Source organism: Antennarius striatus, chromosome 18 (genome assembly GCF_040054535.1).
Source record: "Antennarius striatus isolate MH-2024 chromosome 18, ASM4005453v1, whole genome shotgun sequence".
Classification (NCBI taxonomy): Eukaryota; Metazoa; Chordata; class Actinopteri; order Lophiiformes; family Antennariidae; genus Antennarius; species Antennarius striatus.
In genome coordinates, this window is record NC_090793.1 from 11,100,519 (window position 1) to 11,118,504 (window position 17,986).

General features: G+C 41.0%; 1 protein-coding gene across 1 annotated transcript in view; it reads right to left on the minus strand.

The window, feature by feature from the left end:
* LOC137611871 (voltage-dependent R-type calcium channel subunit alpha-1E-like) overlaps positions 1–17,986 on the minus strand; it is a 55,152-nt gene that overhangs the window by 14,114 nt on the left and 23,052 nt on the right. The window contains exons 16-28 of the mRNA XM_068340010.1: positions 15,012–15,079; positions 14,820–14,887; positions 11,612–12,376; positions 9,929–10,209; positions 9,561–9,687; positions 9,329–9,458; positions 7,849–7,908; positions 7,620–7,726; positions 6,044–6,140; positions 5,774–5,934; positions 1,436–1,573; positions 1,156–1,357; positions 895–1,059 (exon numbers count right to left, since the gene is read on the minus strand). Coding sequence (XP_068196111.1) covers positions 895–1,059; positions 1,156–1,357; positions 1,436–1,573; positions 5,774–5,934; positions 6,044–6,140; positions 7,620–7,726; positions 7,849–7,908; positions 9,329–9,458; positions 9,561–9,687; positions 9,929–10,209; positions 11,612–12,376; positions 14,820–14,887; positions 15,012–15,079 — 2,369 coding nt within the window. The remainder of the gene's footprint in view (positions 1–894; positions 1,060–1,155; positions 1,358–1,435; positions 1,574–5,773; positions 5,935–6,043; positions 6,141–7,619; positions 7,727–7,848; positions 7,909–9,328; positions 9,459–9,560; positions 9,688–9,928; positions 10,210–11,611; positions 12,377–14,819; positions 14,888–15,011; positions 15,080–17,986) is intronic.

A 17,986-nucleotide genomic window follows, 5' to 3' on the forward strand; every position in this document is an offset into this window, starting at 1 on the left:
TATATGTGGGTACACATATAACACCTGTAACACACACACATGCACGCACGCACACACAGGCATGCCCGACATGGGTCTTGAACCAGCCACCCTATGGTCCGCAGCCAAGACTTAGTTGACTGAGCTACCGCTGCCCCCCTTCAAAATACTGTATCTACAACTCTTCTCTCTGGAATATCAGAAGTTAATTTCTAATTTCTTTACTTATTATGTTGAGAATATGAATTTCTAATTCTGCGACGGCGGGTCACGGGGTGCTGGAGCCTATCCCAGTTGTCTTAGGGCGTGAGGCGGGGCAGACTCCGGTGTGACGCCAGTGCACCGCGGAGCCACACAGAGACAGACAACCATGCACGCTCACACTCACACACTACAGGCAATTTGGAATCACCAATTAACCTGAAGCGCATGTTTTTGGTGGTGGCAGGAAGCCGGAGAACCCGGAGAAAACCAAAGCAAACACAGGGAGAACATACAAACTACGCCAAGTGTGGGACTCAAACCCGGAACTGCCTTGTTGTGCGGCGACAGAGCTACCCACTGCACCACCATGCCGCCCCTATTATTATTATTATTATTATTATGATCAATAAGTTCTGAGATATAATAAGTGCTGATATGTGGTAATGCCTAACACTCCAATTAAGTACCGAACAAGTAAAAATAAAAAAAAGTTATTGCACCCCAAGTTCATTTAAAAAAACAGCTGTCTTTAAATTTTACACCAGATAATGAAGCTGAATTTATTTTAAACTTTGTGGTACAAAGAACTGAATGCTGAAGAAACAAAAAATATGGATTAAATGAATATTGCAGTGATTATCTGAAGCCCATGTATTCAAACATGACAAAAGGTTCTTCTATCCCACTGCTATTAAATGAACCATGTTTCACCTTCATCATGAGGACCACAGTGTTCAGAGCAATCATGACGAGCACGGTGTACTCAAAGGAGGGCGATGCCACAAAGTGCCACAGCCGGTACTGGAAGGTTTGTCTGTTTTGGGGCATGTAGCGGGTCATCGGCTTGGCGCTGATGGCAAAGTCAATGCAGGCCCTCTGTTGGAGTGAAATATGACAACAACCCACAGAGCTGGAGGAGATCTTCATCCTCATGAACATATGAAAATTAATTTATACCTCACCGCTCCGCACCTCGTTCTTCTCTAGACTGCACTCATGAATCATTTTGTCTCCCTGCTCCTGGAATGTGATTATGATCAAAGCCACAAAAATGTTGACAAAAAAAAATGGGAAGACCACAAAGTAGACCACGTAGAAAACCGACATCTCCATCCGGTTCCCTCGACTCGGACCCATATTTTCCTCTGTGACATCAGTGGAATGCTGCAGGACCCTAGAAGAAAAGGATTATTTTATGTTTATAGGCAAATGATTCTAAAACTGAATTAAAAATTAAAAACTGTTGACTCACTGGGGCCACCCCTCTCCGGTTGAAACGGTAAAGAGTGTCAGGAGTGCCCAGCAGACGTTGTCGTAATGAAACTCATGTCTCCTCCACTCTCTCCTCTTCACCTCCTTTTTGTCTCTGCTGTAGTCAATGTAGTAGCCTCTGTAGGGAACAGAGTGGCCCGGAGTTCACCGATTCATTTGTTCACTAATTAAACCAACAGTTGTCATGAATAGAGCATCGTAACCATTGTGTCTGTGTAGGTTCTCATTCGTCCAGGTGGTGGTAATCCAAAGACATTTTAAAAAAAACCTTTGTGCTATTAACTGTTGTCCCCAGGGATCTGCAGCCAGTCCTGCTCTGCAGACATTTATTGAGAAGCTGAATCTAAGATCAGCTTCTGCGTTATCAGCAGTGTCAGAATGTCCATTCATATCTTGTCTTCTTGTCTTCTTTTCTTTTCGGCTTTTCCCTTCAGGGGTCTCCACAGCGAATCAGTTGCCTCCATCTAACCCTGTCTTCTGCGTCCTCTTCTCTCACACCAACTACCTTCATGTCCTATTTCACTACATCCATAAACCTCCTCTTTGGTCTTCCTCTAGGCCTCCTGCCTGGCAGTTCAAAACTCAGCATCCTTCTACCAATATATTCACAATCTCTTCTCTGGACATGTCCAAACCATCTCAGTCTGGCCTCTCTGACTTTATCTCCAAAACCTCTAACATGTGCTGTCCCTCTGATGTACTCATTCCTGATCCTATCCTTCCTGGTCATTCCCGAAGAGAACCTCAGCATCTTCATCTCTGCTATCTCCAGCTCTGTCTCCTGTCTTTTCCTCAGTGACACTGTCTCTAGACCAAACAACATCGCTGGTCTCACCACAGTTTTGTACACCTTTCCCTTCACTTTAGCTGAAACTCTTCTATCACACATCACACCTGACACTTTCCTCCACCCGTACCATCCTGCCTGTACACGCTTCTTCACCTCTTATCCACACTCTCCATTGCTCTGGACTGTTGACCCTAAGTACTTAAAATCCTCCACCTTCTTGATCTCTTCTCCCTGTAACCTCCCTCTTCCACTTGGGTCCCTCTCATTCACACACATTACTCTGTCTTACTGCTGCTAACCTTCATTCCTCTCCTTTACAGGACAAACCTCAACGTCTCTAGCTTCTCCTCCACCTGTTCCCTGCTCTCACTGCGGATCACAATGTCATCTGCAAACATCATAGTCCATGGAGATTCCTGTCTAACCTCGTCTGTCAGCCTGTCCATCACCATAGCAAACAAGAAGGGGCTCAGAGATTATCCCTGATGCAGTCCCACCTCCACCTTCCTCATACAGTACCACAGTTCCTCTCTGGGCACCCTGTCATAAGCTTTCTCCAGATCTACAAAAACACAATGCAGCTCATTTTGGCCTTCTCTGTACTTGTCTATCAACATCCTCAAAGCAAATACTGCATCTGTAGTACTCTTTTTTGGAATGAAACCATACTGCTGCTCACAAATGCTCACTTCTGCCCTTCAACTACTTTTTCCAAGAACTTCATTATATGGCAACACAACTCTGCACATCTCCCTTGTTCTTCAAAATGGACACCAGCACACTTTTCCTCCATTCCTCAGGCATCTTCTCACTATCTAAGATCCTGTTGAACAACCCAGTCAGAAACTCTACTGCCACCTCTCCTAGATACTTCCATACCTCCACAGGTATATCATCAGGACCGACTGTCTTTCCACTCTTCATCCTCTTCAATGCCCTCCTCACTTCATCCTGACTAATCTTTGCCACTCCGTGGTCCACAACAGTCATCTCTTCTAGTCCTTGTTCTCTCTCATTTCCTTTGTTCATCAACTCTTCAAAGTACTCTTTCCATTTTCCCATCACACTACTGGCCCCTGTCAATAGACTTCCATCCCTATCCTTAATCACCCTAACTTGCTGCACACCCTTCCCATCTCTATCTCTCTGTCTTGCAAACCTGTATAGATCAGTCTCTCCCTCCTTACTGTCCAACCTAGCACACAAGTCATCATAAGCCCCTTGTTTGGCCTTTGCTACCTCTACCTTCACCTTACGCTGCATCTCCCTGTACTCCTGTCTACTCTCCTCAGTTCTCTCAGTGTCCCACTTCTTCTTTGCTAACCTCTTTGTCTGTATACACTCCTGTACCTCCTCATTCCACCACCAAGCCTCCTTATCTACTTTCCTTCCAGATGACACACCAAGTACCCTCCTACCTGTCTGCTTGATCACATTAGCTGTAGTTGTCCAGTCATCTGGCAGCACCTCCTGACCACCCAGAGCCTGTCTTAACTCCTTATTAAAAGTCATGCAACACTCTTCCTTTTTCAGCTTCCACCATTTCGTCCTCTGCTCTGACTTTGTCCCCTTCATCTTCCTCACCACCAGAGTCATCCTACACACCACCATCCTATGCTGTTTGGCTACACTCTCACCTACCACTACTTTGCACTCACTGATCTCCTTCAGATTACACCGTCTACACAAGATGTAGTCTACCTGTGTGCTCCTACCTCCACTCTTATAGGTCACCATATGTTCCTGCCTCTTCTGGAAGAAAGTATTCAATATGGCCATTTCCATCCTTTTTGCAAAGTCAACTACCATGTGTCCTTCTGCGTTCCTCTCCTGGATACCGAACCTGCCCATCACCTCCTCATCACCTGTTTCCTGCACCGACATGTCCATTGAAGTCTGCACCAATGACAACTTTCTCACGTGTAGTTCTGCTCTGCATCACCTCATCAAAGTCCAACCAGAATTTATCCTTCTCCTCCAGCTCACATCCTACCTGTGGAGCATACCCACTAACAACATTGACCATCACACCTTTGATTTCTAGCTTCGGACTCATCACTCTATCTGACACTCTTTTTACCTCCAGGACATTCCTAACGAACTCCTCCTTCAAGATAACTCCTACTCCATTTCTCTTCCCATCTACACCATGATAGAACAACTTGAACCCTGCTCCTAAACTTCTAGCCTTGCTACCTTTCCACCTGGTCTCCTGGACACACAGTATATCTACCTTCCTGCTCTGCATCATGTCAACCAACTCTCTACATTTTCCTGTCATAGTTCCAACATTCAACGTCCATTCTCTCAGTCCTATAATCTTGGCATTCCTCTTCTCTCTATTCCTATGAATATACTTTCCTCCTCTCCTTCTTCGATCAACAGTAGTCCAATTTCCACTGGCACCCTGTAGGTCAACTTCACCGATGGCGGTCGTTATTAACTTGGGCCTCGTCCGATCCGGTATGGAAGTCATAGGTTTGAGTAGCACGTTTGATTTGGCAAAAGTTTTACGCCGCATGCCCTTCCTGATGCAACCTTCTGTATTTATCCGAGCTTGGGACCAGCACAATAAGACACTGGCTTGTGCCCTCCTGCGGCTATATTGTCCATTCATATCTTGTGTTGAATGAAATTGTGAAGATGAATCTAAAACCATGTGGCTTGTGCTTGTTCTTTCAAGTTGATATTAATGCTTTTTTATTACTAGTGCTCTCTTGACTTCTGCATTCTACCTGTATTTTATGAGCAGCTACTCTGATTTACAGTATATGTTTTGGCTTTATTTTATGGCTGATGTGTTATGCAGATATTGTTTGTCACATACTTCAGGTCCGGATAGAAACCAAATAATTTCTAGATCACCACACATTCATATTGTGCTATATAAATATACTGTATTAAAATGATATCTTGTGAGGGAAAAAAATTAATGTACACAAAAATAATTAAAACATCACTTTTATCATGTTTAGCATTAAGGTGATAAAATCATGAAAATATGATTAAAATATGATCGAATATTGATTCAAATCAAATCAAACTTCATCTATATAGCACTTTTCATACATAAAATGCAACTCAAAGTGCTTCACAAGATAAAACATGATAAAATAATGAAACATACAACAATAAAAAGTGACACATATAGCACCCCGCCCGCCCCCATTCACACACACACACATGCACACGCACACGCACACACACATACACATACACACACACACACACAAACATCTGCACACACGTCCACAGTCACACATACAGTAAGCAGACTGTTAACATGGCTTGGCACTGAGGATCCAGGTGAGGATATTGATTTCAGTAAAACAGAACTATTCTTACATTTTAAAACTTTATTTTGCTATGTTATCCATGCCTGAATTTTCAAAGTTCAACTTTCACTTTTGTAAATATTCATATAAGTTATTTTATTATTTTTTCCATGCACTCTGGAAGAAGGTTAGGTTGTGCCAGAAACACACACATACAGACTTTGAGTATTTCTGGTGTAGATATTCTACTTACTGGCATTCCTTCTCTGTATTCATGGAGCTGTCAGTGCAGTAGAAGAATTTTCCCTTGAAGAGCTGCACTGCAATTACAGCAAAGATGAACATGAATAGCTGGTACACAATGAGGATGTTGAAGACGTTCTTCAGAGATGTGACCACACAGTCAAAAACAGCCTGCAGAAAGGACAGATAAGAGGAATTACAGACAAAATGCTAAGTCAGAGGGGATAACTGAAAAAACATCCAATGTCAAATTATTTGAAAAGGTTTTCAAATGATGTACCTTGAGTTTAGGGAGCCTTTTGATGGTTTTAAGTGGTCGCAAAACTCTCAAAACTCTGAGAGATTTTATTGTCTTGATATCTCTGCCTTTGTTGTTTCTGTTGACATTGACATATAGTAGTTAGAAACAGTTGTACATCAATATAGATGCACAAGGACATGTGGCTTTGAGACATTTGAACTGTGAAGACAAGGAAAAACAATATATATGTTTACACAAATAAATGTCAAAAAATGCAATGAAACACAGAGGGCCACTTTAAGCATGGTCATATGGAGTGCAGCATGTGCCAAAGTATAATGTAATAACAACAACAACAACAACAAAAACAACAACAATAATAATAATAATAACAATAATAATAATAATAATAATAATAATAATAATAATAATAATAATAATAATAATAATAATAATAATAATAATAACAAGGCAGTCACAAGGTGACACCCCTGAATTCAAAATTTTAACCTACTTGCATAGGTCAAAGATCAAAGCTAGTACTCTGACCTACTGTCATTGATCAAAGCACTAGCTTTGATCTACGGTCTTACACTGTCTTTCTTCCTCATTTTTCTATCTTATCGGGTTCCTGAGATTACAAAAGTCAAAATTTCTCAGCTTTCTTTTATCTGCAACAGTTGCTAAGACATTTGGTGGACATACTAACGAACGAAAGAACGAACAGACGCACGGACGAACACGCGAACACTAACAATTGTAATACATCGGCGCTTTGAAGCAGGATGTAATAATAATAATAATTATAATAATAATACAGTACAGTAATCACCATCATAATATTGGCTTGAGTTCTATGTTTGTAGATATTTTTTTTTTTTGCAAATTTAATATAATACGCAGAATCTATCCATTTAATGATATAAAAACTTAATTTTCACAATTTTTTCCTGATAAAAAATGATAATTTCAAGGAAAAAATCCAGCATGAATGGTAAACACAATGAGAGACAATGAGTGTCTCTAACTGTCAATAATTTTACTCTGACGCTTGACGCACTGTGCAGTTTGGTAATATATGGATACAACAAAGCAGAACACATAGGAAAGAAGTAAACACACACATGTAAATAAAATAAATTCACAAGATGCTTATAGGAGACTTTAAATTTAATTTGACTGAAATTTTACCCCATCACATTCCTGGCTCCCCAACAGTGACAAAATCCACAGGAACAACAGAGAAAATTGAGTCATAAAAGGAGAGACATAATGGGCATATCTCATAGGATCACAGCTATATTCACAACAGAGAAATTAACATAGAATACAGTCCTATAGAGCAGCAGCAGGCATAAAGGTTTAGTAAGTTATTTACAACATGCTGATGGCAACAGCTAATAGTACCAGGTAGGCCTCGTCATTAGCACCATTGATACACCTATGTACATGCTTTTGTAAGACTATGATGACAGCTTTGCACTTCCACACTGTAGAGGACCAATTACAGCCCTTGAGGACAGCTCTTTAATAACAACACTCTATATTCAGAAAATCATTTGTTTCAGGGACTTAGTCATCGGCCACCAACAGGCAGTAGCATGCAGTGACTCACGTTAGAGCAAAGGCAATCAGAGCTCCCACCACCACGATGAAGTCAAGAATGTTCCACATGTCTCGGAAGTAAGAGCCATCATGCAGAATGAGACCCTGGTCTATCATCTGAAGGACAAACATGTGCCCACACAGGCACGGATTAAGTCTAGGTGCTTCTGAAGTAGGTTGTATTCTTTAAAAGTTTGTTGTGACGTTGTCAGTGTGGAGAAAATGTCTTTGTTTCTCACCTTTATGATCATCTCAAATGTGAAGACTCCAGTGAAGACATAGTCAAAATAACGGAGGACCTGGATTATTCAGAAACAAAAAAAAATTGCTTTCTACAAAAGTATAAAAAATGTTTTAAAATGCATACCTTGTGCATCTCATATGCAAACTACCTATATTTATAATTTAACAGTGATCATTTGTATGAAATTTTTCATTTTATGCTAAAAGGGAATTACACAATATGTACAAAATCCGGGGTAGGTTTGGGAACAAACTCTCCAGAGTTGACACGCAACACATTAAAAACCTGCTGAGAATTATGACGCTTCAAGGAACATTTTTCTCTGTACCTGTAATGAATTTATTTAAAAATGTCATCTACTTACTTTAAATTACAACTCATACAATAAACCTACTGTATCGCGAAGTCTCGCGATAATTTACCGCAAGGAGTGGAAAGTTTCGCCTGTGTCCGTACCAGCCTTCAGCTTGTTTGAATCCACGGTTTGTGAGTTGTCTGGTCCCACCCCAACCATCATTGCCATGGTCTACCGCCCCCCTAAACCGAACTGTGACTTTTAAAATGACTTTACTGCTTTCCTCACCCACCTACCCTCTCTCTCACCAAACATAATACTGTACTGCTGGATGATTTCAACATCCACCTGGACAAAATCGATCTGCCTCTTACCAAAGACTTCACGACCTGTTTGGAGACTTTTGGATGTCAGCAACATACCACTATTCCCACAAACCCCAAACAAACATTACAGTTGCACAAAAATGTTTGCTTATTGCTCTGTTCTTTTAATTGTCAGGTTATGAAACCCACATAACTCCATCAATCAAGGACTTAACTATCAAAGTGAATAAAGAAAAATAACATTAAATACAAGTTAGGACATTAACTTTGTTCAAAACATTGTTGTCACAGTTAAAACGGGCTTAATTACTGCATTGTGGGAAATGTAGTTTTCCTGTTTCAAGCATGCTTTTGACCTGTTTATTTATTTTTAGACACTCCTTTTTTAGACACTCTATGCTCTCACGGGCCACAAAAAATGACGTGGCTGGCCATATTTGGCACTTGGGCCTTTGTTTGGACACATGTGGCCTAGACTGTCCTTATTTTGGTCACTTTTGACACTAGCCTGGGACAGATCGCTCTAGTGTGATGTTGATTTTTCATTTTTACTCTTTATAATTTTGTAAAGAGCAAACATTCTGACATTCTGCATTGTAATTACACTATTGTAAATTGGTACACACATCCTGTTAGATGTATAATCTTCTGTTGAAGTTTATTTCACTTGCCTGCATTAAAATAATTAGCATTTTACAAAAACTTTTTATCAGTTAGTGAGCTATATACATAAAATCAAGTTCTGAGCATCTCCTTTTCCCTCCCCAAAGTTTCATTGCTCTAAGACCTTTTTGATGGCTATTTACGGTGAATGTAACAATGGATTAATGCTGGAACATGCATTCTGATCTCACCTTATTTCTCTCTGAATTTGTGGCTACTGGGTCCTCAGCAGCCAATGCTATGCTGCTGGCAACAATCACGAGGAGGATTGTCATCTCAAAGTAACGTAGAGTGACAATGTAGTGACAAATCCTCCTAATCCTGCAAATTGAAGAAGATATTGATTATTAGATGATGACAGGGTAAACAAAATTAGACAGCAGCTAGTTCTCAAGGGATTTAATAGATTGCATAGCATCTTACGGGTTGGAGGCCTTGAAGATGAACATGCTATCTGGAGCAACACGTTTCGGAGGAGCTGGAGGTTCCTCCTCCTCTGTCTCCTCATCTTCCTGGTCAGGATTGCAACCCTCCAACTCCTTACTCTTCACTAAACCCCAGACAGACATTCAAGAGATGGGGACAAGATGCTTTAGCAGTACGTGAACAGCTATGACGAAGAAAGAACCATGTGACTCACCGGAATAACGGTTTCATCAGAAACTGCAAGAGTGGCACTCTTATCAATGTCAGAAACACCTACACAAGGTGAACCAGAGCGATACTGATGCTATATGCCACTACATGAAGCACAGTAAGCGTGACTGTAGGCAGAAGTGGTATAATTCTACCTGTCACTGGGGTGAGATCCAGCAGAGGTTGTGCAGACATTTCAATCTCAACGCTTCCCTCCAGGTTGGACTTGTTACGTTTGATGGACATTGGCCGGGTTTCAGACTCCACAGTCCTCCCAGTGAACTCCGTGGCTTCTAAGGCTGACTCCACTGAGACGTTTGGGCATAAGGACTCACACTGGTCCATGTGCCCACCTCCATCCTGCTCAGACCAGTCACAATCAAGCAGCTGCTCACACTGAGGAGGATCAGGAATGTCAGCACCGGGCAAAGTAGCTCTGAAGTGCGGAAGGAGAAGATCACTAACTCAGTGCAACATTAGACAGGAAATATCTGAAGATGCAGGCTAGGAACAGGAAGAAAGATTGCTAAGAAATGCAACGAAGGTCAAAATTTGCCTACAAAACTGATCAACTCTGATCCACTTTTGACTATCGCAACAACTATTTAGAAAGAAAATAAGCAAAATATGCAAATCTACAATGTCATGATCCCATCAGGTGATTTGTTGTCATTTAAAATACCTTGGCTTTTCATCTAGATCAGTGTTTCTTAACCTTGTTGGAGGTACCGAACCCTGCCGGTTTCATATGCTCACTCACGGAACTGTTCTTTGGTAAAAAAAATTTTTTCCTAAATTTAAGACAAAACTATATGTTTTACTGGTGTTTTTAATGAATTGTGCATTAATGTTACCTTTTTCAAAGAACAAAACCAAGACGGTGCATGAACTCACATGAAATGACCTACCTGCAAATCAGTGTCACTTCTATTGTTATTGAGAGACCAGTTCAGATATGCGTGGCTTCACCTCGGCAAGTGCTACTCTGACGTCATTTTCATAGCAAAGTCTGTATCTTTTGTTTTCCATGTGGCTTAAGGAAGTGTTTCTTTATTTTTGCCAGTGCAAGACTAGAGTTGCTCAACTTGACATTGCAAATCATGCAGAACGTTGACTCCCACCACATTTTGTTATACAGTACATGTAAATTCACGTTGCACATTTTCGCCGGACCACTTTCTTTTTTTTGCTCAACATAGTTACTATGAACTAAAATATTAAGAAAGCAATCAGATGACGTACCATTGTGACAGGCAAAAATCGACTACTGAGTGCACAAAATCCCATGTAGCACATGTAGGCTAATCGATGTAGCGTGATCACCTGCAGCCAGTGATGGCTAAAGGGGGTGTGTCATCACAAATTGACACGATGTGTCAAACGTACACAGTGGTTGTGTATGTTCGGCAAAAACACCCGACCCACATCGTGTCGGGTGTTTTGTCTTGACCTCCGTCTCTGCCGAACCCCTGAGACCGACTCACCGAACCCCTAGGGTTCGATCGAACCCAGGTTGAGAACCATTGATCTAGCCTCTTCATCAAGTGTTATTTCAAATTGTCTCAAAGCTGATGCTCAAATGCCCCTTCTGTCCCAATCAGTAAAATATCATAAAATTTTCCTCTATGCATTGGATAAAGAATCCATTAATCGTGCAACAAAGGGCCCTCTGCTAGTGCCAGGATTAGACCAAAGAACAGAGTGCAATTGTCTTTCACGGGAAGTAAGTGCAGAGCAATGAAATTAATTTTTTACCACAAAAGATCACACAAGGAGAAAAATGAAAATGTTCAAGGGTAGAAACATAAAATTATCATCCATCTTGAGAAATCTCTTACCTTGTACAGTCTCCAACTTCTCCATATGGGTTAATGACGCATGTTCCACAGTCATCTTGGATTGCCTCTCCTTCTCCCTCTGCCTTCTCTTTCTCCTCTCCGTCTTTCTCCTCCGTCTCATCCAGAACCTTCCTTTCCTGGCTGAGTGACCGCCTGATATCCAGCACTTCGTGTGGCGACTGGGTACAGTCCAGACTCTTGGCTTCAGGGCGAGCTTCACGGTGCCGGTGCCGTCTATGTCGTGCCCCATCGTCATTCCCTTGACTGGGTCTATACTTGCGGGCAATCCTGTGCCTGCCCCCACTTGTAGTCCGGTGATTAGCTCCACTAGTTTTCTCTTCACTTAGGTTGACCAGAGACTCAGCCACTAGAGGATCAGGGATGGGAATGGAGACAGACATTGGAGGTTCAGGGAGTAGAATCCCCACAGACATGGGCGAATCCGGCAGCTGAGCTGGGCTGGCCCTTGGGGAGAGGGTGGTGGGGTGGTGGGTGGAGGTGGGTGTTTCCATGTTCTCCTCTGTGGGGCTGCCAAACAGCTCCTCTCTGCTTGCCATCTGGCGGCGTTTGCGTAGCTGGTTGGCTCTCTGCTCCCACACTGACATGTTTACCTTTCTCCTCCTCTCACGACGGTTGGAGAAGGCATTTGAGCCATTGAGGGGCTGCTCATCCGCAGCTCCTGCTGCACCCTCCGGTTCATCGGGAAAGTTTGGTCGCCCTCTATGAATGGCTCGTTTCCTGTACAGGTAGGGTCTTCTCCTCCCACTGACAACCATAAAATATTCTATATCAGCACAGGGCAGCAGTAGCTACTGTACAAAGTTAAGGAATTGGTCACAGAAAACATCAAGTCATAGCTTGCATACCAGGTATGATAAAAATCTTCAAATTAAATTAAAGTTGCAAGAAAAGGACAAACCTTTTCTGTGAAGTTGAAATGTTAATTATTAACACACAAAAATGTGATAAGAATGTGAAAAAATACAAATACATTCAAAAAAAGATACCTGGAGGTAAAGAGCAAACCAAAACAAAGGAGAGGAGAGAAAAAAACACCATAACAAAACAGGTAAAGTGCAGGATTTAAGTACAAACAGTGGGAATGTCTAGAAAATAATCTCAACAATTGAGCAGGAAAACTGAAGGGAGGAAATCTTTGAAACAGAAAGGCATTTGATTATACTTACTGATATTCAGATTCTTTTGCTGTCCATGTAACCAATGAGTGATTTTTGAAAACAAGACATTAGTGTTTTACAACATACACAGAACATTGGTCGTGACACAGCACAAAATGTGTAATACAGATTTGGAGGGAATTAACATTAGTTTCAAATCATTATCTTTATGGTCCTGTTACATTAATTACTATTACTGATTTATCTTAAAAGAATAAAATTGATCTGAAGCTAAAGGAATGTCACATTTTGGTCAGTGCCACAAAACAGGCATAAAAACAAGACAACATGATGGAACCAGAAAAACACTGTAATACACATCAAAATCAGCACCTGGGAAGCTGCAGCACAAACAAGACTTTCAAATACAGGTACAACATTTAAATATGTAACAGACAAATGATACATTCAGTGTCACCAGTCAGTGATCAATACATCATCATCAAGTAATTATTGGCCTTTCATTACACTTTGTGGAGTTGTTTGGAGTCTATTTTTTGTCCCACACATCATTATTGGAAATTATATTGTAAATCTAGTGTTATCATTATTGCATGCTTTTATTTTTAAGGCCTTTACAAGAAGTTTTGTCACCTATACTGTAATTATAAAGTACATTGTAGTGAAATCTTCTCTGCCTATTAGCATCATGCTCAAGGCTACTTTGACACGTGGACTGCAGGTGCTAGGGTTTGAACCATAAACCTTCTGATGAACCGACTCCTGCAACACTTGAAATAAGTTGGCTAATTCTTTTCAGTGGGCACTTAGTTTTTCATTCAGGTTATTTTTGCAAGATGCAAGGAAAATATGTGTTAAAAACACCTTCTTGGTGGTGCGATCAGTTATTTTGGGAACTGTCATTATTCAGAAATTGAACAGTTGCTACAGAAAAGTAAAACCTCTACCTTAAAACGCAGTTAATTTCACCATTTTCTTATTCCCAAAAAAAATCCACCACATTTCTAATACACTTTATTATTACTTGATGATGACATGAAAAACAATCAATCATAAATCTCTTTGATGAATAAATCGAGATAAAATTTTATATTGTCCTGGTATGACGAGTAAAGCTACACATAACTCCTGGTAAACTATTGATTTGCTGTTGTTGTTGTTATCATCATCATCATCATCATCATAACTAATAAAAAAAATATAATAATAATAATAATAATAATAATAATAATAATAATAATAATAATAATAATGTAAAGCATGCTGAATTAGTCCGAATAAAGCCAGGTTAGTGGTCTGAATGAGACACTTAATGTCTCTCAGAAGTGCATTCAGATTTTTCTTCAGCATCAGTGGACTTGTTGTTACACTATCCCCCAACAGCAGCTCCATGGCCATAGTGGTGTGACTGAGTATCTGACACTCTGAACTGTGTTTCCTCCCTATAGACAGACATATCACATCTTTCCACTCTTCACAACATCTTAAAAAATATCCTCTGCCCTCCTTCTCCTCCTGACCTACTGAATCATTAGACCTGTGGGAAAGTCACTAGGTCAATGAAAGCAGAAGCAACTGAGCACCAATCACACCCATCATCAGGAGAGGTTGCTCCTGACCAATCACAGGCCAGGAAAATAATAGAAGAAGCTTCAGTCATGCTGCAGCAGTCTGCAAGTGGTCATGCTTTGGAAACAGACACATTCATAAACATTCAGAATTATGTCATCAATGCTTTAAGCATGCCTTTGTAACCTGGCATTGAGTGTGCAGCTGATGTAATAGGCTCTCAGAGCGACTTATAAAATATTGGTTTTCATTAATTAGAAAAATGATGGTCAAATTCAGGACTACAACAGTACTCGTGCTTCTCACTCACACCGTATTTTGAGTGAGCTGAAGAGACTTCCAAGCATTATGCAGTAGTTTCCGACTGAACTAAATTTCCTAATCTGAGCTGCTGAAGTGGAGATGAGATTTCCACTCAGGAACATAGCAACACTCAAAATGTTCAATGACAACTCATTCCAGGAAGTTCTGTTTTGTATGAGGTGTTGAAATAAACTTACTCAGAAATCAGGCCGTCTCTCCCTCTGGCATATCTTTGATTGAAGAACTCCTCTTCCTCCTCTTCATCCTGAAGAGTAACAGCAGAACTGCATAAATCCATTGAATATTTCATTAAAACACACATTTAATGTGTGCATGTATAAATACATAAAATAATATTTTATTAGCCAAGCCTTAAAAATAGCACAAACCTTTGTTAGTTCCTGTGCGTTGGCCAGATTATCCACAGCAATGGCCAAAAAGACGTTTAGCAGTGTGTCTGTCATCACACAGTTAAGATCAAATGCACCAAGCTGTGGGAGGCCATCTGTGTTTATTTGGCTTCATTTAGGTAATACTTTGTATGGACAAGACTGACAAGTTGCACTAAAATATTTCAAATTTAACATCCATTTGCTGCATTTTTGGGGCGCTATCCTGTGACCTGGTTCTTTTACATAACATTGATATAAGTGTGAAGAGGGACACTAGCTGCTGCATCTTTGGCTGGATGTGGATGTCCTACGGTAGATATAAAAAGTCTACACACCCCTGTTCAAATGCTAGGTTTTTGTGATGTAAAAAAACTAAATCAAGACAAATTATTTCACAACTTTTTCCACCAATCACTGCCCAGAATTCTATCAAAAGCCTGCCCGGTACACAATACGTCTGGTCCACATGAACAACCTACTCCATCACTTTTCTTGGCCTATTGGCCAAGACCTTGGAGAAGAGCTCCTCTGTGCAGAGGAGGAACACCGGCCGCCAGTTCTTGATGTCCTGCAAGTCTCCAAAAAAAGTCTCCTTTTGTCAGCAGGAGCGCAAGGACTGCCCTCCTACAGCTCAGGAGCAACCGATTTGTCATCACGCCTTCCCTGAGCACGGAGAGCAGGTCCTCGCCAATCACTGCCCAGAATTCTTTATAAAGGCCAGGAGACTTGCCAGGTTTCATCCCCTTCAGGGCCACAGACAGCTCCTGCAGGGTGATGTCAGCATCTAAGCAGTCGTTACTGTCTGCGGACACCTTTGGCAGACCAGAGAGAAATGTTGACAATGTTTCAGGTTTCTCAGTGTACTCAGAATGAAGCAGTTCTTCATAGAAACCTGCAGCGTTTCCACCGTTTTCTGCGCTGTCCTGCAGCACAGTACCATCACAAAGAGTGGATCAACCTCCTCTCTCCGTTTTTCTTCTCCAGCCCAAAGAAAAAGTGCCAGGGAGCGTCCATGAGAGCAATGTTATTGCACTTACTGCATACCATGGCGCCCCTCGCGGGCATGCCCACGAGGGGCGTAATGCGCCCTCTTTCTCCTGTGGACTCTGCTAAAGTCTGCAGTTCTGCCACGTGTTTGTCCAGATCTCTGATAGATCTGACCAAGTCATTGGAGACATTCTGAGTGTACTGTAGACACAGGCTCTTAATTTGGCTTTTGCCTACATCCCACCATTGCTGCAGAGAGCTAAAATACCTTTTTTGTTTTTCAAAACTATTCCAAAAAGCAATAAAAGCTGTTTTAAAACATCAGTCAGATAAAAGTGTTGTATTAAAATGCTAGAAAGCACTTCTAGCTTTTATGTTATCAATAAAAACACAACACTATACAAGAGTGTGATCCGTAAAACCAGCTGGCAATATGGAACAGTTCTTAAAAAGATTAAAATGGTTGGAAAAACAATAAAATCTGTATAATCGTGACATGGATAGTGTGTTCTCTCTGCAGCCTACCCATGTGTACTGTTGACGTGTGCCATTACATTTTCACCACACGTCAGCCAGTTCATTTGATTTTATAAAATCTTTCAGTTTCTGGTTCGATGCAGCATGAGGCTCCTTGTGATTCCTGTCAAAAATTAGGTTTTCATACAATCCCCTCCTAAAAAACAGGTACTCACCTCTGCTGCATTTCTGAATTTCATTATTGAAAATTCTGAAAAAAGCCACTCTATCTGTGCCTACAGTTGGAGCATACATACCGATTAAACCCAACGTCTTCCTTTCAACCATTGCTCATACTTTTAAAACTAAAACAGACCAAGGTTTAAAAGCACAAGAAAATAAAATCCCCACTCCACCCCTGGTGTTGGTTTTGTTGCTAAAATATATTTCTCCGTGCCATTCTCACTTCCAATTAACTTCATTTTCCACAGTACTGTGCGCTTCCTAGACAAATTAAACATTTAACTTTTTTTACATTTATCAAGCCAAAACAAAGCTCTTTTGTCCATGTCCCTCACTCCATTAATGTTCAGTGTGCCTGGTTTAAAACGGCACATGTAACAAATGGAGCTAAATACAAACAAGTATTTAAAACAGAGATTTGAAAAGGCAGACAAAAATTAAAACCAACTATTCATTAATCACAATTGCACTTTTTAATTTTTCCATTAATTTCTTCAATCTAAAAACTTCTTGCTCAGTAAAAACGGATTGTTCACTTCCTTCTGGCTTCTTTAAATAAAAACGGATACGATCTAAAAACATGTTGAGGTCAGGAAAGAAATTTTACACTTTAACCCTTAGAGCTTTTGTGTCATGCAGGACTTTTTTAATCTTTTGTAAATCATATTTTTCATTTACGGCTTCTTTCATGCTGCTTTCATTCTCACTGTCAGAGCTGCTTGTATAAATCGGTGTCTTTGTATTTATTTCCTGAGCAACTTTTTTACCATGTCTTCATGCTATCAGTCGTGACATGAACTGTGTAGTCAAAGTTGTCCACTCTGAACACGAGTGCGATGTTCAGCTCTTCATCAGTCTTTTCAGGGACGATCAGAACATGTTTCAAGTGGGGACTCTTGCAGCTGAGCGGGATCATTTTAATAGGAGACAGGAGTTGACCGTATCCTTCTCCAGGATCCCGTTGCATTTGATAAAATCACCTTCTTAGCGGGGTTCACCAGGGTGAGGATGGGGGTAAAGGTGTTCTGAATTACCACACCACACCACACCACACCACACCACACTACCCGGTTCACCTATTCAACGCTGTCAAGGAATATCACCAACACACCACCATTCGGGAGGCTTCCGTACCTGACCTTCTCTCCCACAGCTAAGCCAACCTCTTCCAAAAGCAGCCGCAGTTTAATGGCATGCCGACGTGTCAGACTCTCGAACCCGGAGCTCACCGACACAACGCCCCTGTGGGCTGCCAGATTACTCCCTTATCCCCCCAAAACACCCAC